This window comes from Carettochelys insculpta, chromosome 10 (genome assembly GCF_033958435.1).
Source record: "Carettochelys insculpta isolate YL-2023 chromosome 10, ASM3395843v1, whole genome shotgun sequence".
Taxonomy (NCBI): Eukaryota; Metazoa; Chordata; order Testudines; family Carettochelyidae; genus Carettochelys; species Carettochelys insculpta.
Window position 1 is genome coordinate 53,147,400 of NC_134146.1, and position 25,927 is coordinate 53,173,326.

Here is a 25,927-nt window from a genome sequence, read left to right on the forward strand (position 1 = left end):
ATGATCTAAAGTGATGCTACCTATTCTGTGGTTTATTGTAGGCAAACTGCAACCAATGGTTTTCAAGCTTTTCCACACCAGTATCCCAACGCCTACATAGGAAGGGCCACAGTGACTGTGACAGTTATGCCTATTCAGAATCCCTCAAGTTAAAAACCCTGTCCTAGAATATTTTTAGTAGGGATATGGCATAACCCAACCTCCAGTGCATGTCTGAACCCAAAATTGAATGGGAGATTGTGTTATGATCCAGAACAGAAGTTTCTTCTTGAAGACAGGCATGCTAGTCATTGTAAAGTAAATCTGTATAGAAGTAGCAAGAATGATCAATACTATAAATGAAAGATTTCTCCAACACTTGCTCCCATTTAAATTATTATAGGTTTCCACTTTTTCTAGTTTTACAGTTTTCAAATGTTCAAACCTCAAACACTTACCTCAACTAGCACATCCTTATTAGAATACTGTGCAAGGTCTCGAATTCCATTCATGAACTGCTTGTTGGCAGCACAAAAAGCTTTACCAGTATCAATCATTGCAATGCAAAGCTTTACCAGCTGAAGAGAAAATAATTATCATTGTTAATAAAAATTGAAGTTACTTTGTTCCACAGAATTTCAACATTTCCGGTGAAAGGTAAGTCTTAAATAGCCTTTATGTTGCAAGAAATCACATGCAGCAAATAATATTGCAAATAACCATACACGGGTGCAGTGACTGTTTTTTACCCAGTAGGTAAGAAAAGTGGTTATAGCAGTTTTAAGTCCAGAGAACAGAGCCTGAAACAAAACTAACACTTTAGAAAGCAGTGATATGAATCTATTATTTCAGAAAGTGCTGTTTAATTTTGCCATAACCTGTACAAACACACAAGCTGTTACAAACTGATCTCACAAGCCTTCCAAGAGATCGTTTAGAATGCTTACAACATTAAGAGGTTAAGTCTTCTCTCCAACAGTGAGGATAAATTCCCTTTCAGAATGTCAAGGCACAAAAAGCAGAGCCAATAGCCAGGGCCATTCCAGAAACAAGATGGGAGGGGGCCTGGTTCTCCATCCCACAATGCGTGGGGCCAAGGAGCAGGACTTAAATAGTCAGCCCTAGCCCTCCCCCACCAACACTCCCTCAGAACCACACACAGAACGGCAACACAGCACTGCCATAGAGTTGCAAAGGGGCCAGGGCAACTGTCCTCTTTGCCCCCCCCATCAGTGAGCCCACACACACACACACTTCAAAAAGAGACGATAACTCCAAGTCATCACCATCAATATGGTCTAGTGGTAGCACTTTCACTTCCTCGCCACAGGAGTTTGACTTTAGTAATATTCTGTTTTATTGCTGGGACCCTACCAACATCATCCTATTGTTGAAACAATGAACTGTGATACTCTCTCTGGTTCTCTACATTTAAAAAAAGTGTGCTTAACTTCTAAGAGATAGTGGTAACGTCAATGTCTTAATTCATGTACCCTCTCTAAATGAAACATTCTGATTTTCGAGGCAGAATAGAATGTAAGCTAGTGGTTTGTGAAAAATGGTTGTTGTGTTTGTATGAAGAGTCCATGAAATATCAATATCTAACGTATTACTGTATGCACCTAGACATTCTGTATGTTAACTATGAAAAGAACTCTGGAACCAACTGTATTAGTTCACACTCACAATTATCTTCTGCAATTTCAATTGTAGAAAGCAGAGATGGTTAAAAAAAAAAAAACTTAACTCATCAATGCAGGAACAATGAATTTCCAGATATTCTCACACAAAAATGAATCAGCTCTACGACCTGAGCTCCTAATGCATCCCTACACCTCACAGGTAAAAATAAAATAAAAGTTTCTGATGAGCTGGAATTTAAGGGACTTTTACGTAGGACTTCCACTGACTTCAGTGGCAAGTGTGCACAATTCTGAACGTCTGACCTTGTGTGTTCATGGTTTTCTGACAAACCAGTGGCCTCTCAAACTCTTGGGTGCCAGGAGACTTAATGAAGAGGTGGGGCTGTACTAGCCACAATACACAGTTGCAAAGTGAAGTGTTTTTCTTTTTCCCCCTCCCACAAATGCAGGTTTTCTCCTGCCCCATTAACTCAAAAGTTCTAGAATTCATGCTTATCTGTTGCTTTCACATCACCCTGATTTTTGGTTTCTTTGACCTGACTGCAGCTGGAACTTCTACAGTTCTGATTAAGATTAAAAAAAGAAACTATATTTTCACAGTACCGTTATTACAGACAGTTGTTTTTAATTTACAACCATATGTGAATCTCAGACTTGTAACAGATCAGAAGGAAGCAATATGAACCTGATCTAAAGAGTATACTGCACAGAATGCATGCAAGAGGAAAGAATTTCTCCAATTATAAACACCCTCCTATTACTGCAGTAGAGAGAGGCAGAGAATGGAGACATCTTGGAACATGAAAAAAGGAAGTAATGGGAGCTGTTTTAAAAAGTTACAGATTAAAATAATACAAAGAAAAATATCAGAGGAGTAGCTGTGTTAGTCTGCATCTGCAAAAACAATGAGAAGTCCAGTGGCACCTTATACACTAACAGATTTATTGCAGCATAAGCTTTTGTGGGCAGACCCCCACTTTGTCAGGTGCATAGGACAAAAATGTCACTGGTTGCAAGGCTCATATTCAAATAGCACAAAACCTCATAGTAGAATCAGTTAAAAGTTGATAGTGTAGCAAAGGGAGTCAATTTAGTTTGAACATATTTGTAACTGTAAAATGCTCAGTGAAAACAAGCACTGGAATTAAAATGGGTAAATCGCACTTCAAGACAATAGCAGATACAATGGTGTTGAGACCTCGTGGAAAATTCCTTTTGTTTTCGGCATCATCCCATCTTTTGTTTATTAAATAGATGAAGCAACAAGCTCTCTGATACTTTTGATCATAGTTCTATTACTTCTGCAACCACTTACTATACATAAAATGTACAATTTTGCTCATCTGTAGCTGACGCTACTATCCCAAATCTGGTTTAGTATTCAAACCCTGAACTTCTGCCTAATACAAAAAATAGGTCATAGAAAATTAACAACTGTGCCACCGAGTGCATCAGATACATCCTAACACATTGTGACAGAACAACAGCACTGCACTAGTTGCCACTGCGACTCAAAGTGGAAATACTCAGTTTATTTGAGCCTGTTAAAATGAATTTTCTTTTAAGTTTTCGAAGTGTACACAAGTAACTTACCTTATCAAGTTTCAGTTCTAACTCTGCCACATCTCCTTCCACTTCTTCTAAGGCAGCCCTATAAGGTTAAACAACAACATATTCAAAAGTAAGACTACGCAGATAATACTTCATCTTCTATTTTAAAAATTCTCTTGAGTTAATCACAAGGGCTCAAATGTGGATTCATCTGAAAATTCTTAATATTAACAATTCAACACAGACTTCAATGCTTAAAACACACTGTTTAGACTAAAGCATGGGTTATGATGGCAACAAAGAGGCAACATGCTTAATCCCTTGCTGTTGAATCTGCACCACATTATGGAAAAGTAGCAACAAGTTGGCTGGTTTGGAGAAGCTTGGCTGATGAAACTGATTAATGAGAAAATATACATGTCGTGGTAAACCCAGTGGTAGACCCCTACCTGGAAGCTTCCGGAGCCTTCTAGACGGACAGTATACTGGGTCTATTTGGAGACCAGGGAGTGGGCAGGCACAGCCCACCCACAACTAAAAGGCCCCTCTTAATAGAAGAGGGATCCCATTAAAAAAAGCATGGCCCCAACGGAGTGCAGGGGACAACTGAAGAAAAAATGGACGGGAGTGGAGGTCAAAGGTTTAAAATGAGGAACCAGAAGGGGACACCGAGCAGAGAACCCCGGACAGCGCCCACTGCCCCTCAAAGGTGTCGAGAGAGCCAGTGGACGCCGCCCAAAGGAACTGTGCCCGGGGTCGTGAGCGGAGCGGAAATAGGCCCCACAGTCGCAGGCTTCCCCTCCTGCCAGCCTCCTCTCCCGAGTGTTATAAATGGCTACCTTGGCCATAGCCAGGAGAAGGCTGACAAGGAGGTCCCGCGACTTAGTGGGGCCATGGATGGGGTGTGCTAGAATGAGTAGGTGCGGGGAGAAGGGCAGCCAGAACCTCAGCAGGAGGTTCTGGAGGAGCCGGAAGAGGGGCTGCAACCTGATGCACTCAAATGTAAATGTACGCCAGGGTCTCCCTCGTACCACAAAAGAAACAGGTATCCGGGAGGGGGGTGAACTGCACCAGGTACACACCCGTGCTCACCGCCCCATGCAGGATCCTCCAGCTGATGTCCCCGGCGGGCCGCAGGACCAGGGAAGAATAAAGGCTGGCCCACTGGGGCTCCCCACGCTCCGAAGATGGCAGAAGGTCCTGCCACTTGTGGTCTGGGCGGGACATGAGGGTGGGATAGTGGAGCGTGTGAAGCACGAGCGTGTACAGATGACATTGGGACGCGGTTCGAAAGGGGAATGGCTGCAAGGCATGCAGCCGGCTGGGATGATGCAGGGGAGGGGGGCGGGAAGGCTCACAGAGCCGGGGGCCCATGGAGAGATCCGGAGGGCCAGGAGTGAGAGGGGGGCGGGGTGCACCCTCTCACAAGACCTGGCGCAGGTAGATGTGAGCAGTGGGTGGCAAGGCGGCCTTCAACTCCTTGAGTACGCGCCGGGGAGAATGCAGGGTGGAGAGCCCCATGCGCCGGGTGAGCACCGGGGCCTCCATCCAGTCTCCCCGGCCGTAGTCCAGGAGGTCTCCGACCCTGGTGATTCCACCGAGGACCAGCATCCAGCACACCGCGGGGGACTCCGCCGCCTGCACATGGAGGTACAGGTTGCGTAGCAGGGGCTCCGCAAGGTGGTCTTCCTCCGCGGCAGCCCCTAAAGACCTGGAGACTGAGAGCAGCCACCAGGTGCAGAGGAGGTCCTGGTGGAAGGCCGGCAGCTCTGAGAGGTCTCACGGATGGCCTCTCAAAGGTAAATAAAGGAGCTGCCGGTCGTATCGGAGCCCTCGGAAGTGACAGAGGAAAGCGTGCGCCAGCGTGCTCCACGCCGGACTATCTGCACTATTGCTGTTAAGGAGTCCCTGCAGGGAAAGGGAAGCTGGCCCAAGAAAGGGGCCAAAAGACAGTCCCAGAGGGGGCCGAAGCAGCCAAAGGCTGTAATTTTGGGAAATACCAGTGGTTCCCAACCTTTTCACTAACATGGCACACATCAACAAGACAAACTCCTCCACAGCACATCCACTTTTTCAGCTGAAGCGATTGCTCACACACATCACATTTAGTTACATTTACTGTGGTTACAGTCTTACTAGAGAGGTTTGCAACACAGTAGTGCATATGACTACCTAAACAAGAATCCAATGTGCAAATGTTTCCAATCACCACAGAACACACCCTCTTAGCCAGTTCGGAAAAAAAGGCAGGCAAATGAACATGTGCCATGCTAGAGATGTTGAGTAACTGAACTGAGTTACTTGTGGGGCAACTCCAGAGAGCAGGCTCCCCTCCCGGTCAGCACACTGGAGCCGGGATACAGCATTTTTAAATCAAGACCCAGCTCTGACAGGCTCCCACCCTATCTCCCTCCTTGCCACAGCAGAGAGTCGAGGCAGGCTTGTCACCAGCCTCTTCAGGCCAGGAAGCAGCATCTCAGCTGCCTCCTGGCATGAATTGTCTCCTGCAGGGTCCTCATTTCCCCTCACAGCAGCTTGACAAAGAGCCACTGCAGGGGGAACTGACCAATCCTGTGCCAGCTTGGACTCAGGCAGCCTTGCTGCTCGAGTCCCAGCTGGTTCTGGGTCATCAGTTTACTCCTCTCTTCACCCCCCCACCCTCCCAGGATGGCTCAGCAAAGAGGTGTGGTGAGGTGAAACTGACGAAATGTCACAGCACACCAGTGTGTCGCAGCATGTTGCTTGACAACTACTGATACACATTGTTCTTTGCAAGTGAAAGCTGTTGAATCCCACATTAGGTAAAAAAGCAACTCAATCTTTTTGATGGAACTATGATAGGAAGTTCCATAATTACTGCATTTTTACATCAAACTCTGCCTCCGAAAGAGTCCTCACAAACTTCTATTCAAAATTTTTTTCAATCACTAAAATAAGTACAATTCAAGTGTTTAATTAGTATCTTAATACAACTTTCATTTCTAGCTTTGCTAGTTTAAGATTTAAAAAACTGTTTACTAGGAGTTAAATGGAATACAAACACTAAAATGTAGTTACCATAAATACTGAAGAGTTAGGTGACTTAAATCTTTTCTGTGTTAATGATAGGTATATATTGGGAAGCAAAAGTATTGCAGCTGAAAGAGTGGTGCTTTTTCAATCAAGCACAAAAATCAGTGACCACAGAACAATAGCATGAGTAAAGAATAAAAATGCTAAATCAAAAACATATGCTTAGCTAGCCCCTTTTCAATTTATTATCTTTCTATTCTGTCTTCTGATATTTTCCATATTGTCTTGCCAAATAAATCAGTCTTGCCTTTCCATCCAAAACTCAGTGCTGCAAATGCCACAACCCTTGTGGATTTAATAAAACTATCGTACCAAAAAAAGTAATAAATCCAACCGGGGTGTGGGGGGAGAAATCAAGCAAAATCCTTTAGAGAGCTACTGAAATGACAATGTGGTCAAAGAACTGCACAATTTTATTCATTTGTATAAACAAGAACATGGCTGAGTCTAATAAAGATTCTTACATTTACTGCATCTGATAATTGACTTAAACCCTTGTACTCCGGGTGAAGCACAGTCTCCTCCCTCTTCACTCTGTCTTGCGACAAAACTTCTAGCTGACTTCAGGAGTATCCCAGTTGTTGTCCTTCAATCCCAGTAGATCTTCTACACATTGTCTGCGGTCATCTTCTTTTGGGGTTTTCCTTGCAGGTTCCATTTGAAAGCTTGACAGACTGTGCTGAATGATGGTTTTCTGACAGTGTGACCTAGCCATCGCCACTTTCTTCTCTTGATTTGAGCATCAAGTGGTTCTTGCCCTGCTCTGTTTCAAAGCTTCACATTTGTGACAAAGTCTTGCCATCTGATGCAAAGGCTGTACCTCAGGCATCTGGTTATGCATGTGTGTAGCTTGTGATTTGAAGACTTTTTAGCACGCCAGGTCTCACATCCATACAAGAGCACACTCTTGACATTTCTGTTGAAGATCCGCAGTTTCTTCTTCGCAGATATTGTTTGTGAACTCCATATAGGACAAAGAGTCTTGAACATAGCTGTTGCTTTCCCTATCTTGGCACTGATATCCTTGTCTGTTCCTCCATCTCTGCCCATAATACTGCCCAAGTAGGTGAACTGCTCCACATCTTCCAGGTCACCCCTTCCCGGTGGTGGTGTTGGACCGGTTAATCCTCATTGTCTTGGTCTTTCCCTTTGTTAATGATCAGTCCAGTCACTGAGGCAGTTTTGTCTAGTGTTGTGACCTTTTCTTCCATACAAGTGTGAAAAGAGGACAATATCCTCAACAAAATCAATGTTCATTATGTCAGGGATTTTTATCCCTCGGGCATTATCGTCCCTGTGGGCCAGGGGAAACAAGCCTTTGGCCATTAAACATCAATGCAGGTACAGGTAGAATCTAAAGTTACATAGGCTGCCATTTAGCAGCCCCCTGCAACGGTCACTCTGTGTCAGTTGGTTTCCCCGGTAACCTGAACTCATGAATTATTCATAGCAGCAGGTTCAAAAAAGAGCCCTCCAATTGGCCCCAGGTGCAAACTTCTAGCACCTTCGGCCAAGAGGAGGACCTATTTGAAAACCACCTGCACAGAACTCACATGATAATCATGTCATAAATATTCATAAGACTGCTCTATAAATTCAGGTGCTACCCACCATTCTGTGGCCCTGGGAGCTAGCGGTCGTAACAGCTGCTACTGCAGAGAGGAGCGTGGCTAGCAATAGTGTCCGCTGAACTCTCAGGTCAGCTCAATAGAGTGAAGCCTTTGCGAAGAGCTCCTGAGGGAGCAACGGTGGTGCCCACCAGCCGCCGCAGTGCCGTCGCCGCCCGCAGCCTCATTGACAGCACAGCATCTGCGTCGAGGAAGCAGCAAGCGGACCCTGTGGTGGAGCAGCCAGGTGGCGAACTGGCCCCGCCCCAGTGGTGGGGTACTGCGTACCTGGCTGCAAAGCCCAGGGTCTGTCGCCAAGTGGCACCAGCGCTCCCGCCGCCTCCGCCATCTTGCGGCTTCAACACCACCTCGCCGTCGTTGCTCCTCCAACCACTCCACCACCTGTGCATTTGCCTCAACGACATCAGTACCAGACTCGACTGTCGGACACGACCCCTCTTTATCGGCTTTGACAACCAGACGTGACCACTCACCTAATCTTACTCACCAGACAGGACACGTAATAAAACTAGACACTCTCATTTAAAACTACCTGGGATATCAGGGTCCCCACTGGGGAAGCAGAGGGTAGCTTCCTTTGCTGCGCGGCAGGCTGACGACTCGGCCGCAGCCCCTGAGGGTCTGACCCCTTGAGGGTCGGGCTTAAACTCCCAGGCATATTATATATGGTTAAAATTTGATTGTATATAGTTATTACTAATTGTCTGTCTCTTAGTGTTAGCAAAAATGGTTAGGTACTATAGTTAATAGTTAGGTTTGATTACCCTATCCTAGCTTTGTTGTCCACATTCCCATGCTTTCACTGTAACCCGGTAAGTAAGCTTAAGTGCGCCCCGGGTTGCAGGACTGGTGTGGACAGATTACCGGGCACCAGCCAGGGCCGGTTTGGCGAGAAGCACCCGGCCTTTAGGGATAGAGGCAGTGAGTAGCACCGCCACCTCCCCACTGGAAGTCTGGGAATCTGGACACTCATTCCCCGTTTCCTTACTTAATTGATATATATATATATATATATATATATATATATATATATATATATATATATATATATATATATTTGTATACAAATTCTACTATATTTTACTCTGCTAATCTATTTAGTTTTAAGTTATCTTAGTTAATATATACGTATATACATATACCTATTTGGTGTTAAGTTATTTCAGTTAACATACATATATCTATATTGTCCTTCAATAAATTCCCCCGTTTTGCTTCCTTTAAACAGTGTTCACTCTCTCCCTCTCTCTGTCATCTGCCCCTGCACGCCAGGGGGCTAAGTGAGATCTAGGAGGTCACGTGCATTGCCACAGGTTTCCTCACCTGTCTGGGGAGTGGGGCGGGTCTGCAATTTGCACCAAAGTCCCTCCTTGATGGTAGGCTCCCAGGGTTCCGAACAGACAGCGCGGGGGGGCCTCGTCATCCGGTTGGCTACCCGAGGCTGGCTGGAGCCGCCCAGAGTGGGTGGTGAGGCACCTTTAAGTGGTTTTTTCACTTTTTACCCGCGACACTTTAGCTGTTTGAAAAGCGTCCACTGAATGCCTCGTTGATGGCCATCTGTTGTCCTGCTCACAATCCAGCCCACTGATATCAGGAACAGGAGAGGTGGCAACAGGCACCCTTTTTGCACTTCTGAGAGTATACTGAGGGATTTTCCTCCAGACACCATTGTGAACAACTTGGCATGTTGAGGGTTCGTGTTGCAGCAGTTTCCTCAGTCCCTCTATCAACTGTCAAAGGCTTTTTCTACGTCTATGAAGGTTTCATACATGAGGATAATTATTCACCACATAATTTAAAGCAACAAGCATTTTTAATCAAAACACACAAAACGATTACATAGAAAAAACATACGAATGCGCATAATTGATCAGACCAATTGTCCATCAAGCTCAGTATCCTGTCTTTTGATAGTGGCCAATGCCAGGTGTTTCAGAGGGAAAGACCAGAACTGGCAATCATCGGGTGATTGGTTCCCCATTGCCCATTTCCAGCTTCTAGGAAACCAATATTAAGGACATTTAAGAGTTTTGCATTCCTGCCCATCCTGGCTTATAGCTATTACTGAACCTAACTTATTATAGCCTTGGACCTTCATGACATCCTCTGGCAAAAAGTTTCACAGGTTGATTAGGCTACCTCTGCACTACGAGATATATTCGAATTCAAGACACTTAGCTCAATAATTACCATGTGATTGTCTTCACTGTAAAAACCATTAGATCAATTTAGGGAGCACTACTACCAATATCATAGTATTGTCAGAACATGTAGAATGTAGCATCAAGCTCAAATTTAAAAGTTTGAATAAAGGCCAGTGTGGAAGCCCCATGTTTTAAAATCGAATTTATTAGCCTCCAGAGTTGTTTCATATGTAACTCTCAATGCCCCACAGTGCTCTGCTCAGGGCACCGTTCCAGGACTATGTCCACGCTGCAGAGATCTTTCAAAAGAAGCTCTTCCAGAAGATCTCTTCCAAAAGAGCTTCTTTCAAAAGCGTGCACCCACACACATGAAAGCAGATCAAAGAGCGATCTGCTCTTTGGAAAGTGAGCATCCACACAGTCCCCACTCTTTCAAAAGAACAAGCCAGGGATTGAAAATGAAGACTGTTCTTTCAAAATAAGTGCCATGTGGAGCATCTACACACATTTTCTTTTGAAGGATGCTTTCGAAAGGGGAGCACGCTTCCTGAAACGGGAAAGGAAGAGTTATTTTGAAAGGAGCATCACATTCTTTTGATTTACTTTCGAAAGAATGCTGTGTGTGTGTAGACACTCCATGGGCTCTTTTGAAAGAGCCTCCTTCCTTCGAAAAAAATCTTTCGCGAGAACTTGCTGGTGCACAGGAATTAGGTAACAGGAAGACCATGAATTTCAACTCTAGACCAGGAAGCCTGTGGCTGTGTGGTCATATTTGTACAAGAGGCTGTGAAATGTCTGTCTGTCTTTGTTATTAGTGGTGTGGGCAAATCTACCCATTACAAATAGACCCAGCACAGAGCTCATGGTTCTGTCTCTACACTTGGGTTTTTTCCTGTGCTGCCTAGCACCAGCCACTGCCCCATCACACCATGTGTCAGCAAGGCTGTTGTGGGGGCCATGTTTGTGTAAGAAGCCGAGAAACTTCCTCTCAGCAGTTTACATTTGTGCACCCCTCCACCGGTACCATGCAATCAGGGTCTTTCCTGCATTTAACTAAATCGCATGACTAGCCCCTGATTCTATAAAAGGACATGCCTGCCATTTGCTGCTGACCATGCTGCCAGGCAGCACCATGTCCCAGCTTGCACGCAGTTTGGGCTCCAAGGGCTGGAAAGATTTTCAGGGGCTTGCAGCCATCCAGGGCTACTTCTTCAACTGGCCCCCAACCAAAAAATATTTTTGGGGACTTTCTGTCACTGATTCCCCCAGTGGCTAAGATTTTCGGTGACTTTCTGCGGCTGGGGGTAGGAAAGTCTCCCCTGGCAGCTACAAACTGCAGGGTCTTGCAGCCGCCCAGGGGGGACTACTTCAACTAGCTCCCCACTGAAATCCCACCCCTGCCCCAACAAGGGCCTGCGGGGCCACCTGTCACCAGGGGAAAGTCTCCCCCAGCGGCTAAGATTTTCGGGGCCTTTCTGCCACCTGGGGGAACAGTTCAAGTGGCCCTCGAACCAGACCCCACACTCCATAGCCAAAAAAAGATTTTCAGGGACCATGTCAAGTGGCCATTCAGCCTCCCAAATACCAAACTGCCCGACAATGGCAATGAGATTTGGAGAGCCCCATCCCTCGAATTGGCAATGTCTGTGTAGTGAAGACAGAAGACTTTCTTTTTCCCCTAGGCTTTTCTATCCTCTTTCTTCTAACTTTGGATCCCTTCACACAAGGAAGAGTGGGTGGAGGACCCGTTGAGAATGCAGACTAAGCACAGGAGCAGTATAGTGAACTGGGAACCCAAAAACCTTCCCCTTAGCAACTCTCTTTTTTCCATATCTCTACTATCTACTCTTTCTTCATGGTTCTTATGGTCCCTCTATCATCAGGGATCAGATCCAGTCAAGGGTGGGGAGACGGTCAGTGGTGGGCCAGTAGAGAAGATGCACACGTGATTATTTTTATAAAATCTTTCATAATTCAGTTACAGCTTTAAAAAGCAGTTGAGTTATAGAGGAAAGATTTCTGTGCATTTGGAAATCTTTGTTGATGCACTAGTTTTGCTTCCTTCCACCTGGAATAATGGACACTTGCTTACCACGGGAGGGGAAGAAGGGCAACGCAATGTGGGAAGATGATGTCAAATACCAGCGAAAATATCCAGAGTGCTAAGGGGATGAAAGGAACTGTGGGATAAGTTCCTACAACGCACTGGTGCAACAGTCAATGTCTGCCAATTGAATGTGGCAGCAATAAGTCGACTTTGTGAGAGTAGTCAAAGTCAAATTTATAAAATCCAGTGTTACAAAAATCAATATTAATAAATCTGAATGTGTAGACATAGCTTATGTGTTTGTAAAGAAATACTTCAAGGTGAAAAAAAGACTGCTCGTTCACAAGGTTTTTTATTGTACTTTATCTCAAAAAATATTTGTCTTCAATGTCACGAGTATTGTATTACATTCTTATTTTCTCATCACAAAAATACTTTTTGAATCAAGAATACACCAGAATTTTGTATTACACACTTAGAACACATGCAAGTGACTTAAACTGAATACTTTTATGGCATGTATATTAATTTATGTAATGAATCACTAAACTGAGAACATAAACCCAGTGCAGAACATAATCTTGGCACATAATATACACAAAAAATGTTAAACAGCTCTCTTTTTTACGTTACCTGGATTTGAAATTGCCAAATGAGCTCCTCTGACTAAAATAACAGGAAACGCATCAACTAAACTTCGGTTTCAGAGCACTGAAAAAGAGTTTGATGTTCCCAGACAATTTGACAAAGAAAATAAAAAGAGTTTTGAGTAACAGTAACATTTTTGCAAGGTGTTTCCAAAAATGCTTATTTAAAAGAACAATGACCTAGTCCTGAAATGGATTAGAAAGACAAAGAGGCAAATGAACATTTCATGCTCTAATTAAGACAGAAATAAATGCAAATTAAATGGAGGGGATAGAAAAAAAAATCATGTGTTTGCATCTCTGAAACATTACAGTTAACCCAATCACTAGCATCTAATATTGGGGTAGGAGTACCAAAGTCACCATCTACAAAATATTAGGATGCAATGAAACAGCTAAGTATTATTTCCATCTTTTCAGCAGAACATTTGAGAAAATTCAGAGTTCTTGATGGAATACAGTACAAGAACTTAGTATCCTTATGCTGCACCAAGTTTTATATCAATCCCCTAAAATAGGGTCATTTCCTACGCTTATTCGAGAAGAGACAACACTGATTAAATTTTAAATTGCATCACAGAAGATTAAAGTAGACATAGTGATTATGACAATTACAATTATCTTCTGCTGCATGCAAATAAAGTGAGTCAATCTTTCCAAAAAGTAGTAAAATACAAACTCTGATAAATGGATAAAAGAGAACTTCCATATTTTTAAAGGAAAGGAGGCATTCTGAAACTTCAGACAGAGATGAATAGTCTCATCTAGATACAAAAGGGACAATGTTCATTTGAACTCAGGTATACTCAAATTGTAAAAGGCACTGGAACCTCTTATAAGATTAACAGCATGTTGCCCTCCATTCTTTTAGATGATATTTAAATAATTCCTACAGCTAACGTTGAGTTGCCCACTGCTATTCCAGACCTCTCTCAGAAATTCAATAATGGTTCCCAGAAACAATCATTAAAACCAGTAGAGGAGGACAGATCTTAAAAAGAATATATTTGATATTGAGACTACCTGGTACTCCAAAACTAGACACAACATTGTTCTTCTGCTCATCCAAATATATGGATACTGCATTTTTCTTATACCTTGAATTTGATTCCTGTGAAGTTCAGCAGGACACTGTGTTCCTCACACAAGCATTCTTAACTTTTACAGACAGTACAGGGTTCACTGACATCCACAGCTAGAAGCAACAGAAAACAGATGTGTCATCGCTGGATAGCTACGACAGACTAAGGCCTGTCTACACTACTATTTTGTCAATTAGATTTAGCCAACTATCAAAACCTGTTATAATTATGTTTCTTGGGCACATTCACACACTATTCCTTCTGTTCACAGAACACACCCATAGCTGGTGCTCCAACATCAAACAGCCGTGCACCATGGGCACCCATTGTCCTATTCATCACCTTCTACAGCTAGCTGTGTGAAGGCAGGAGGAGGACACAGTACAGAATGGGTGAAGGCTCTACACACCCCATGATGCAGTCCTCTCTGTGCCAGCATTTCATCATTTCCAACTGCATTTCATGGCATTTTTCTAGAGTCCTCATTTACTATGGGCACACAACCTCAGTCTGAAAGGATGGATCCTGTACCGCTCTCTGCCACTGTGGTCAACGTTATGAACGTATGACAGCTGGTCAGACAGCATATCATGAACACCCAATCTGAACAGGAATCAAGAGTTGCCTAGCCACATGTGTGCCATGGGAAGAAACACCAGATTACTTTTGGCATTCATGAAGCAGCTAAACATGGTCATCCATCTCTTTTGGGCTCAGGAAACAAGCACTAAGTAGTGGGATTTCATTGGTATGCAGGTCTGTGATGACTACCAATGACTGCAGAACTTTCAAATGTGGAAAGCCACCTTCCTGGAACTCTGTTCAGAGCTCACCCCAGCACTGTGATGCAAGGATATCCAAATGAGAGAGAAACATAGCAATCACTGTGTGTAAACTAGAAGCTCTGCTACTAGTAGCTCACAAATCAGTCTGGAGGTGAGCAGTAAACCAATGGGGTTGGAGTAATGCAAGTGTGCTCGGCCATTAATTGCATCCTGCTGTGAAGAACTGTGACTCTTGGCAACACGCAAGAAATCTTGGATTGCTTTGCAGAGGTGGTCAGAAAAGGTGCATGGCATATGCATCTTCAGGAAAATTGGCCTGGACAGAAAGCTCCAAGCAGTGACTGCCTTTCCAGACCAGAAGACTGTAATGGACGAAATAGAAATGTTCATAATGATTCTGGAAGACCCAGCCTAGCCCTTAACTCCCATGGGAAATAGGGACAGCAGCAAAGAGCATTTAAACAGTGGTTAAACCAGTGCAGAATGAGCCGTTGGTGGATTAAAAGTACACTGATGTTGCCTTTATGGCAGATGAGACCTAAATGAGGAAAATATTCCTATGATCGTAGCCATAGTGTTTGTGAGGCTATTGGTGAAATGTTTCCTCCAGGGTGGAGCAGAGAGGCAGATCACCTGGCAGCTGAATTTGAGCAGCCAAATACCAGTGTTATCAAAGGAGTACAATGGGGGCCTATCTGCATCAGGGAAGCTTTGAAGCAATATTCTGAAAATGAGCACCAGTGGTTGGTTGGTTTGTTTCTCTATACAACACTGCCATACGGTGTTAACTTACCTCTGCATAAAAACTGATTATTCCTGACCAGAATTTCCAGTCAGCAAGTGTTCAAACTGATGCTATGTACTATTATGAGCAGCAACCAGAGTTCGTTTTTATTGAATACCAATTAACAAACACGTAAGATTTTGTGGGCAGGGAGGTAAGAGTGCAGGTCATTTTACACTCTCACAGTAGTAACAGAGAAGAAGTGGGTCTGTCCCACGAAAGCTCGCCTAATAAATTATTTTGCTGGTCTTTAAAGTGCTGCTTGACTGCTTTTTGTTCTCACAGTAGTGTGTAAATCCAGCTATCATATAGGAAGCACCCAAAGAGCAGTAGGCAATTGCAAGCAATTTGTGGGAGAGGCTTGAGGAGGGCAGAGAAAGCAACTCTGTATTGGATGTTGAGCAGGGGACAGGGAGGAGTGCATGCCTGGAGCACGATTAGGAAATTCCATAATTGTGTCTATCACTTTTATCATTGCACTCCTGCCCCTTAACAACAGGCACTTCATACTCCTTCATGTCCTGCCTTTCTAAATATTCCTTTAGACTCTCTCTGCTCCATGTGTCTTTTTTTTTTTAAAGCCTCTCAGGATGGGGGAACCTTTCAGAACACGTCCTCCTTGGTCGCTTCCTTAACTGGCTGAGGTGCTTGCCAGTGTATAGGCGGTTCTCTAGAGGCCACATCTGCAGAAGCAAAAAGAAACCATACACAGGAGCATGGTAACTCATGCACAGCACAGAATCATTATAGTAAAATACACCTCTTACCATACAAATCACTTTCTCTCTGTCCCTTGGAAAACTCACATCACAGTGAACACCCTAAACATGCTGTGATCAGCCCAGGGAGCCAATTTGATTATTAAGAAGCAAAAAAAAAAAAAATGTAGATGTTTTTTGAAGCAGATTACTGCAGATAATTAAGGACAATATTGTAAATTATATCACCATTTTTCACAGAAGGAGAACACAAGTGGGTATTTCATTCCTAAAGGTAAGCAAGAGTGCAAGGGTGCATGCAGCTTCAGACCCAGTCCGTATGTTTCTTACCAGAGTGCCACTTTGGTCCCTATACAACTGATTGCCAACTGCTGCACTAAAGTTTCCTACAGTGGGGGAAGGAAGAAAGCAGCTTAGCCAAGGAAACTTTGGCACAGGATTTGAGAATACTTCCAGGAAATTTTTCTAGAGATATCTCTGGGAGGATTCCCATGAAACTTTGGTGTGCATTAACACATTGTTCCACTGCATTGCTTAGCTACAAAAGGGAATGTGAAGCACATGCAAAACACAGTCACTCTTGTACACTTTTACCCCTTCATCCACTTCTAAAAGCGTACAAAGGACAGATCTGCCTTATATAACTAGCAGAATCAACCCCCCAAAATATTATTTAGCAGGGCTCTCTGCTCCCGCATCATATGCGCTACATGTGGACTGATAGGACTGGATTGACTCCACCGGAGTGAGGAAAAAGGACCCAACTCACTTTGTCACCAAACACCCTGCTGGGTGCTTCACATCATCCTCCAACTCAATCTCCTTATTTATGACTTCACCCTTAGGGTTGTGTCTGCCAACTTACACCTTCATCTTCAGCCAGGTATCCACAGGGCTATTGGTGGAGGAAGTCAGGTCAAGAAAAGGTGACGTCTTTAGCACATCAGAGCAACAGTGTGCCTCACTTGCCTTCTGGTATGCCTGGCTCAGCTCCTTTATCTTTACCCAGCACTGCACACATCCCATTGACAGCCCATATCCAACAAGCCATGAGAAACTAGATACCTATGGCCAAAAATCCTACAGCTGGAGCAAAGGAGGAGCTGCACAGATGCCTCTAATGACAATTTGATCAAGTCCAACAGCTCAGGTGTGCTCCAAGTGGGAGCATATTTGCTTCATGGAGACATTTTCAGATAGGAAATACAATATGAGTTGTCCATGCAGAGGAAACAGGAAGTAGGATTTCAAGAAAAGGAAAGCTGTGAATGCCTTTGGGCAGGGAAGCAAAGTTTGAATCGCTAACCAGAGCGGTGAGGATGAGCATGAGACACTTCCTGGAGGCCAGTTATAGCAACATAAACAAGCATAGTGTGTACACTGACTCTTAGTTAATATAACTTTACCACGGAAAACACACCTTTCACTTGAGTGTTGGCAGAAGAGTTTTGTCAGCAGATGGAGCACTGCAGTGTGTACATTTTCACTATTTTGTCATGAATGCTCATTTTTGTCAACAAAACTGAGTAGTGAAGACAAAGCTCAAGTCTCTCAAGAGTGTGACCATCCCCAGGGTTGAGTCTGACATCTTAGACCTACAGCTTTGACAACGTATCCACAGGGTTACTGGTGGTGGTGGTGAAGTGAGACGTGACCTCCAAGTTAGAGGTGTCTCTTCCATATTTCTGTGTCCTAAAACATGGGGTGTGTGATACAGCACTTTAGCACCACAAACAGAAAAGACAGATTTTCAAGGCAAAAAACTAGCTTTTGAAACAAATTTAAAATACTTAAAACTGAGACACAGCAATGACCTTAACATCAAAATGTATCATTTACACTGCGGCAGCACTAGAAACCTCTATCACAATCCAGACCCCATGTGCCAGACACTGTAGTAACACACAAAGATACAGCTTGTGTCCGACAGAGGTTGGAAGCTGAAAGCCAATTAAGTTGTTTGCACTGCTTAAGTCCAAAGTTTAAACAGTGTTCTGTAACTTATTAAATTAGATTCTGCCTATGAACCAAACAATATGAAAAATGCATGAACATCAAAACCATTATGATGCAGTAAGTTACTACAAATGCTACTGAAGCAAGCTTCTGCACTACATTCATGCTTTGGATAGAGTATTGTTTTTCAGATTCTCATGAAAAAAGTAATGACACATCATTGCCCCAAAGAGCTTACAATCTATATTTATCATGACACATCAAACAAGTGCCATTAAGAGACAAAAAGAAGATATGAGAAAAGGTAACACTCAACAAAGCGTGGACAAACCCTGAGGGTTCCACTAAAGTGGACAACCAGTGTTCTCTCTCTCTTCCTGTTTCATGATAACAACAGAGAGGAAGCCGTGCTAGTCTATACACTATCAAAACAAAAAAGCAGTCAAGTAGCACTTTAAAGACTAGCAAAATAGTTTATTGGGTGAGCTTTCGTGGGACAGACCCACTTCTTCAGACCACAGCCAGACCAGAACCAGTTTGTTCTGGTCTGGCTGTGGTCTGAAGAAGTGGGTCTGTCCCACGAAAGCTCACCCAATAAACTATTTTGCTAGTCTTTACAGTGCTACTTGACTGCTTTTTGTTTTATTTCATGATAGTGAGGGATAATTGGAGTTTATCCACCCAAGCACTAGTGTGTGCCCAGGGGATGAGGCAGCCCCCGCAATGGGGAAGCGCTGCGTTAGTTGGGCAGGGCGGGCTGCTTTGGCTGGTGCAGAGTCCTGGAGACCCAAGAGCGGCCCCTGTGCCTATGGCAGCCAACAAGCTGAAGCCAGAGGTGGCGATGCAGGCACTGGGGAGCAATGTGCCGACCTCAGGGGAAGTTAAGAGCCCCACCATTTGGGGAAGATGTGACGAGAACAGGAGCGGCATAGCAAGGCTCCACCGCAGGCTGCACCAGTGAAGGGCAACCTGGCTTTACAGCTGGCAGCAGGAGGAGCTGCCGCACTGGCCAAGCTGCAAGCAGGAGAAGCTGCAACCCGCCACAAGGTGGAGAAGGAGGAACTAAGCAAGACCATCATGCTGCAGCATGAGTAGGACAAGAGCCCCCTGTAGGCAGACACAGAACTGCACCAGGGACCAGGGGAAGACACTGTCTATCATTGGGCACATTTGAACACCCGCAGCCTCCCCATCTTTGGGGTGCCAGATATGAAGCATTTACTGTACTTCCGTAATTTCCAGGTGACCTCAATATAAGTGTTTTTGTGTGCTCACACTACAGTGTATCAATCATTCCAATGAATGGCTGCAGGTAATCCTTCAACCAAGGGTGGCCCAGTAGTAGTAGGCATCCTTCAGTCTGCATAGACTATGGATCGCGCCCTTTATAGTTTCAATTGAGGACTTCATTTACAGCGTCTACTGTGACTATGAAGACCCACACGAGAGTGACAGTCCTTGCTGCATCTCTTGCAGATGTGGTGGGTGTCTGGCGAGTCCTTATTGTGCTTTCTGTGCACTCGCTGCTCCTCTGCTAGCTGTCTGATCCTCATCTCGCCCTTCTGAAGGCCCTTGTGTAACCCCTGCCTCCATCTGCTGCGGTCGTCTGCTAGTTCTTCCCAGTTGTCCAGCTCGATGTCTACCTCTCTGAGGTCTCTCTTGCAGACATCTTTGTAGCGCAACTGTGGGCGTCCGTGAGGTCTTTTACCAGCATGTAATCCTACCACACGCCATCCATGGGACAGCTGGGATGGCAGCCGCAAGGGACCGCAAAAGCACAGGTCCTGGGACAGGCACCCCACCTCATCCCATGGATATGACAGCTCCAGCTGGAGTCAATCAACATATCTTAACCTGAATTTCTACTATATCTCCACAGCCAGAGTTCAACGAGAGAAACTCTGCTGTCAACTCACCTTACTCTTCACAACCCCACGAAGAGCTAGAATGCATGGGAACACAATCGCAGGTTGATTTCGCACTTCCCTACTAGCCTCGTCAAATTGACCCCCAAGAGAGCCCTCTCTGGAGCGTCGATTTCCAGGAAGCGTAGACAAGCCCCACAAGTTATCTTTGGTTCTGCAGCTTCTTAATAATCCTTGCGCTTAAAAACATGAACAGACTCTTATGCTCCAAGCGGTCTCTGCTATGTCGTCTAAAAAATCCTGGCCCCACGCTCGTCCCCGACCCGAGACGCGCTGCTCCAGGGCCCCTGCCCAGCACAACTTCTGCATTCGCTGCAAGTTGCTGGCACAGACGGAGAGCGGCGCGGCGTTTCCCTGGGCGGCTGCAGACGCGCGTGCACAAGGCCCCGTGCGGAGAACCGAAATCCCTCTCCCGCGCAGCCGGGGAGAGCCGCAGAGCCCCCCTCCCCAGCCCCACCGCGCCGCCCCTACCGCGCTCCCAACCCCGCCGGCGCGGCCCTCCCGGAAGGCGCTCGGCTCTCCCAGACCCGCGGCTGGCTCGCGAGGAGCCGCACAGCCCGCAGGCGGCGCAGAGCCGGGCGAGGGCTCGCAGCGGCGCCGAACCAGCGAGGGCCCGGCCGGGCGGGCGGGGAGAGGGAGGCGCGCGCTGCTCCCCACGCTGCGGCCAGGAGCACGGCCCTGCGCGTCGGGGCGCTAGGACCCCGCAGCTCCGCGGCCGCCCCGCTCCGTCTGTGGGAGCGAACGGAGCCGCTGCCGAGCCGGGCCCGCCGCGCTCGCCGCGCCTCGCCTGGGACGCCGCGACCCCGACTCCGGCCCCGTCCTCACCTGAAGCGGGGCGAGTCCTTCAGGCACTCCTCGAAGTCCACAGCCACCTTCATCGTGGGCGCGGGGCGGGGCTAGGCGGCCCGGGCGGGGCTCATGGCGGCCGACGCGCGGAGGGCGGGCGGGCGCGCGCCGCCGGGGCTGCTACGCCTACGCGGGAGGAAGCCTGTCCCCGCTCGTTCGCCTCCGGTCCCGTTGGAAGGACTGGCAGCACAGTCAGCCAATCGGAAACCGCACAGCGCAGCTCGGCCAATTCCGGACGAGATAGGCGGGGCCTTCCCCCGCCCTGGCTCCTAGCGTGAGTGACAACCAAATGGTCTAACCCTGTCAGGAGCTGAGCGGCCCTGGGCAATCGCCAAGCGCAGCCTGAGGCGACGCTTCTAGGCCCGCCCTACAGTAGGGAAGCTCAGGAAGCGACGGCTAAGGCCGGCAGGCAAAGGGGCCCGATGGTAGGCCCTTCTCTCTGTGATAGACAGCCAAGGAAGCCAATGGAGAGATAGAACATGCTCGTGTCTCCCAACGGCGCTCTGGCTTCTCTTGCTGATTGACAGTCAGCTGGACAATCAGAGAGAGAAAATCAGTAGGCGGGACTTTGAAGTAGCATTGAGCCCCGCCCACAGGCGCTGAAGCGAGGACGGGTTTAGGGGTCGCTCAGGCCCATCGCGTCCCGGCGGCCCCTAGGCAGCCGGCCCCTGCCCTGGCAGCGGGGCCACGCACGTGACCGGCGCGGCCCGGGCCTAGGCCTGCCCCCAAGCGTGAGGTGAGGCCGGGGCGCCAGAAAGCTCCCGGGGGCTGTCAGTGTTGGGCCATCCGCGGCCACGGCTGGCCTGGGAGCCCCTTCTCGCGCTGCGCCCCCTGCCCCGGCCGGGGACCGGCTGTCCGCTCTCCGTTCACCAGGCCGGCCGCCTGTCAGGCCCTCCGCCCGGCCCGGCGCAGGACGGACGCGGCCCCGCTACCGCCCGCCCGCGGCCTGGAGCCCGCCTCGCAGTGCCTGGGCCCTCGGCTCTTGCCTCGGGACCGGCCCCCACAGCAGCAGGAAGGGGAAGCGGCTGCCCTGGAAACGGGAGCGCAGCCCTTAGTGTGCAGCCTGCCGGGACCGCGACGCGCCCGGGGCGTTCTCCAGCGAGGAGCGCCACACGCTGGGTGCGGGGAGACGTGCGTCCCTCTGGCTGTTTTAACCCTGCGAAACCATCCCCTCCCTGAGCGCCGAGGGGCCGATCCCCTGGGCAGCTGCTGTGTGCAGTGCGGCGGCGGAGCCGGGGGTCATGCTACACGCTGGGCCCGGTGCCCTAGGGCCGCACGGGACGGAGATCCTGGAGGCCAAATTTAGGCTGCTAGAGTAGGAGATTGAGGTCAAGGACCTCCCATGTAGCGTTCTCTGAAACGTTTCCACGTCCACCTGCGGGGCCAGTTAGCCAGGCAGAAGCGCAGGGTCTCACTGCATAGCTGAGATGATGGTGCGGGAGGGAAGGGGAGGGTGTAGATTTATAAGGAACTGGAAAAACTTTTGGGAAAGGGGGAGCCTATACAAGGATGGGGTCCCCCTAAACCAAAATGGAACCAGATTGCTGGCACTTAAAATTAAAAAGGTTGTAGAACAGTTTTTAAAGTAAGGCCTGCGGGAGAGCTGACAGGTGCCGAGGTGCATGTGGTTCAGCTAGTGGTATCCCTTAGGGCAGGATCTCTTCTTGAAGATTTTTTATGTCCCAGTAAGGAGGAGAGGATGAAACATGATAAAACACTGGTAGTATCTGATGAGGAACAGTCACAAGTAAACAGAGTCCCTTTCAATTATATCACATAATGGCAGGCAACTACAGAATGCATGTTTTCGAAGTGCTTATATACAAATGCTAGAAACCTAAAAAGATGGGTGAGCTAGAGTGCCTCATATTAAATGAAGATATCGATATAATAGGTAAAACAGAAACTTGATGGAATGAGGATAATCAATGGGACACTAATAACGGTACAAAATTTATCAGAAGGACAGAACAGATTATCCTGAAGGGGGCACTGTATGTTAAAGAAAGCATAGAGTCAAATGAAGTAAAAATCATAAATGAACCCCACTGTACCATAGAATCTCTCTGGATAGTAATCCCATGCTTGAATAATAAGAATATAATGGTAGGGATATATTTCTGCCCACCTGAGCAGGATGGAGATAGTGAGTGTGAAATGCTCTGGGAGATTAGCGAGGCTATCAAAATAAAAAGCCCCATAATAATGGGGGATTTCAGCTATCCCCATATAGACTGGGTACATGTCATCTCAGGAGGGGAAGCTGAGATAGTTTCATGACATCTTAAATTACTCCTTCTTGGAGCAGCTAGTCGTGGAACCCACAAGAGGAGAGACAATTCTCGATTTAGGCCAAAGTGGAGCACAGGATCTGGTCCAAAAGGTGCATATGTCTGGACCTGTGGGTGATAGTGACCATAATATAATTAAATTCAACATTCCTGTGGCTGGGAAAATAGTACAGTGGCCCAAGGCTGTAGTACTTAATTTCAGAAAGGGGGACTACACAAAAGTGAGGAAGTTAGTTAAACAGAAATTAAAAGGTGCAGTACCTAAAGTGAAAGCCCTGCCAGTTGCATGGAAACTTTTTTTAAAGACACCATAATAGAAGTTCAACTTACACGTATACCCCAGTTTAGGAGACATAGTAAGAGAACCAAAAATGTTTCACCCTGGTTAAACAAAGTAAAAGGGGCAGTGAGAGACAAAAAGGCATTCTTTAAAAAATTGAAGTTAAATCCTAGTGAGGAAAATAGAAAGGAACAAACTCTGCCAAGTGAAGTGTAAAAATATAATTAGGAAGGCAAAAAAAGAACTTGAACAGCTAGTCAAAGAGTCCAAGTAATAGCAACAAACATAAGTACATCAGAAGCAGGAAGCCTGCTAAACAACCAGTGGGGCCACTGCATGATTAAGATGCAAGAGGAGCACTCAAGGATGATAAGGCCATTGCAGAGAAACTAAATTTTTCTTTGCACAGCTCTTCACAGCAGAGGATGTGAGGGAGATTCCCAAACCTGAGCAATTCTTTTCAGGTAACAAATCTGATGAACTGTCTCAAATTGAGGTGTCATTAGAAGAGGTTTTGGAACAAACTGATAAACTAAATAGTGATAGGTCACCAGGACCAGATGGCATTCACCCAATAGTTCTGAAGGAACTCAGATGTGAAATTGCAAAACTACTAACTGTAGTTTGTAACTTGTCATTTAAATCGGCTTCTGTTCCAAATGACTGGAGGATAGCTAATGTGATGCCAATCTTTAAAAAGGGCTCCATAGGTGATCCTGGCAACTACAGACCAGTCAGTCTGACTTCTGTACCAGGCAAACTGGTTGAAACTTTCGTAAAGAACATAATTTGTTGGGGAAGCATCAACACGGCTTTTGTAAAGGGAGGTTGCGCCTCACCAACCTATTAGAATTTTTTGAAAGGGTCAGCAAGCATGTGGACAAGGGGGATCCTGGGGATATATTGTACTTAGATTTTAAGAAAGCCTTTGACAAGGTTCCTTACCAAAGGCTCTTAACCAAAGTTAACTGTCATGGGATAGCAATGGGTGATGGGTAGCAGGTTTAAAAACTAAATAAAAAAGAAAGTTCTTCTTCACTCAGCGCATAGTTAACCCATGGAACTCCTTGCCAGAGGAGACTGTGAAGGCTAGGACTATAACAATTTAAGAAACGGATAGATAAATCCATGGAGGTTAGGTCCATAAAAGGCTATTAGCCAAGGGCAGGAATGGTGTCCCTGGCCTCTGATTGTCAGAGGCTGGAGATGGATGGCAGGAGACAAATCGCTTGATCATTGTCTTCGGTCCCCACCACCACCCCGGGGTGCCTGGGACTGGTAACTGTCGGCAGACAAGTTACTGGGCTGAATGAACCTTTGGTCTGACCCAGTATGGCTGTTCTTATGCTCTTATAAGAGGGAAGGTCCTCCCTTGGACTGGTAACTGGTTAGAAGATTGGAAACATAGTAGGAATAAACAGTCAGTTTTCAAATGGAGAGAGGTAAATAGTGGTGTCCCCCAGTGGTCTGTACTGGGACCAGTCCTATTCAACATATTTTTAAATGATGTAGAAAAAGGATAAACAGTGAGGTGGCAAAATTTGCAGCTGACACAAAACTACTCCTAACAGTTAAGTCCCAAGCAGAGGGTGAAGAGTTACAAAAGGATCTTAAACTGGGTGACTGGGCAACAAAATGGCAGATGAAATTCAATGTTGATAAATATAAAGTAATGTATGCTGGAAAATATAATCCAACTATACATATAAAATGATGGGGTCTGACTTAGCTGTTACCACTCAAGAAAGATCTTGGAGTCATTGTGGGTTGTTCTCTGAAAATATCTACTCAATGTGCAGTGACAGTCAAAAAAGCTAACAAAATGTTGGGAATCATTAAAGGAATAGATAATAAGACAATGTCATATTACCTTTATATCAATCCATGGTACATCCACATCTGGAATACTGTGTACAAATGTGGTCACCCCATCTCAAAAAAGATATATTGGAATTGGAAAAGGTTCAGAAAAGGGCAACAAAAATGATTAAAGGTATGGAACGTCTACCATATGAAGAGAGATTAATAAGACTGACCTTTTAGCTTGGAAAAAAGATAATTAAGGGGGGGGGATATGATAGAGATATATAAAATCATGACTGGTGTGGAGAAAGTAAATGAGGAAATATTATTTACTCTTTCTCACAACAGAAAAATTAGGAGTCACCAAATTAAATTAATAGGCTACAGGTTTAAAACAAACAATAGGAAAATATTTTTCACACAACGCACAATTAACCTGTGGAACTCCTTGCCAGAGGGTGTTGTGAAGACCAAGACTATAATAGAGTTTAAAAAAGAACTAGATAAATTCATGGAGCATAGGTCCATCAATGGCTCTGGAGCACTATGTCCAGTTCTGGAGCCCCCAGTATATGGAGGATGTGGATGCATTGGAGCGAGTCCATCAGATGGAAACAAAAATGATTATGCAGCACTTGACCTATAAGGAGAGGATGAGGGATTTAGGGTTATTTAAGTTTATGGAAAAGAACAGTGAGAGGTGATTTGATAGCAGCCTTCATCTTCCTGAAAGGGGGTCTAAAGA

General features: G+C 45.9%; 1 protein-coding gene across 2 annotated transcripts in view; it reads right to left on the reverse strand.

The window, feature by feature from the left end:
• Positions 1-20,928, reverse strand: part of ACAP2 (ArfGAP with coiled-coil, ankyrin repeat and PH domains 2) — a 157,403-nt gene extending 136,475 nt beyond the window's left edge. For both annotated transcript variants that reach the window (XM_075003958.1, XM_075003957.1), the window contains exons 1-3: positions 20,788-20,928; positions 3,216-3,273; positions 438-557 (exon numbers count right to left, since the gene is read on the reverse strand). In XM_075003958.1, coding sequence (XP_074860059.1) covers positions 438-557; positions 3,216-3,273; positions 20,788-20,840 — 231 coding nt within the window. In that variant the 5' untranslated portion in view covers positions 20,841-20,928. The remainder of the gene's footprint in view (positions 1-437; positions 558-3,215; positions 3,274-20,787) is intronic.
• Positions 20,929-25,927: the final 4,999 nt, after the last annotated feature.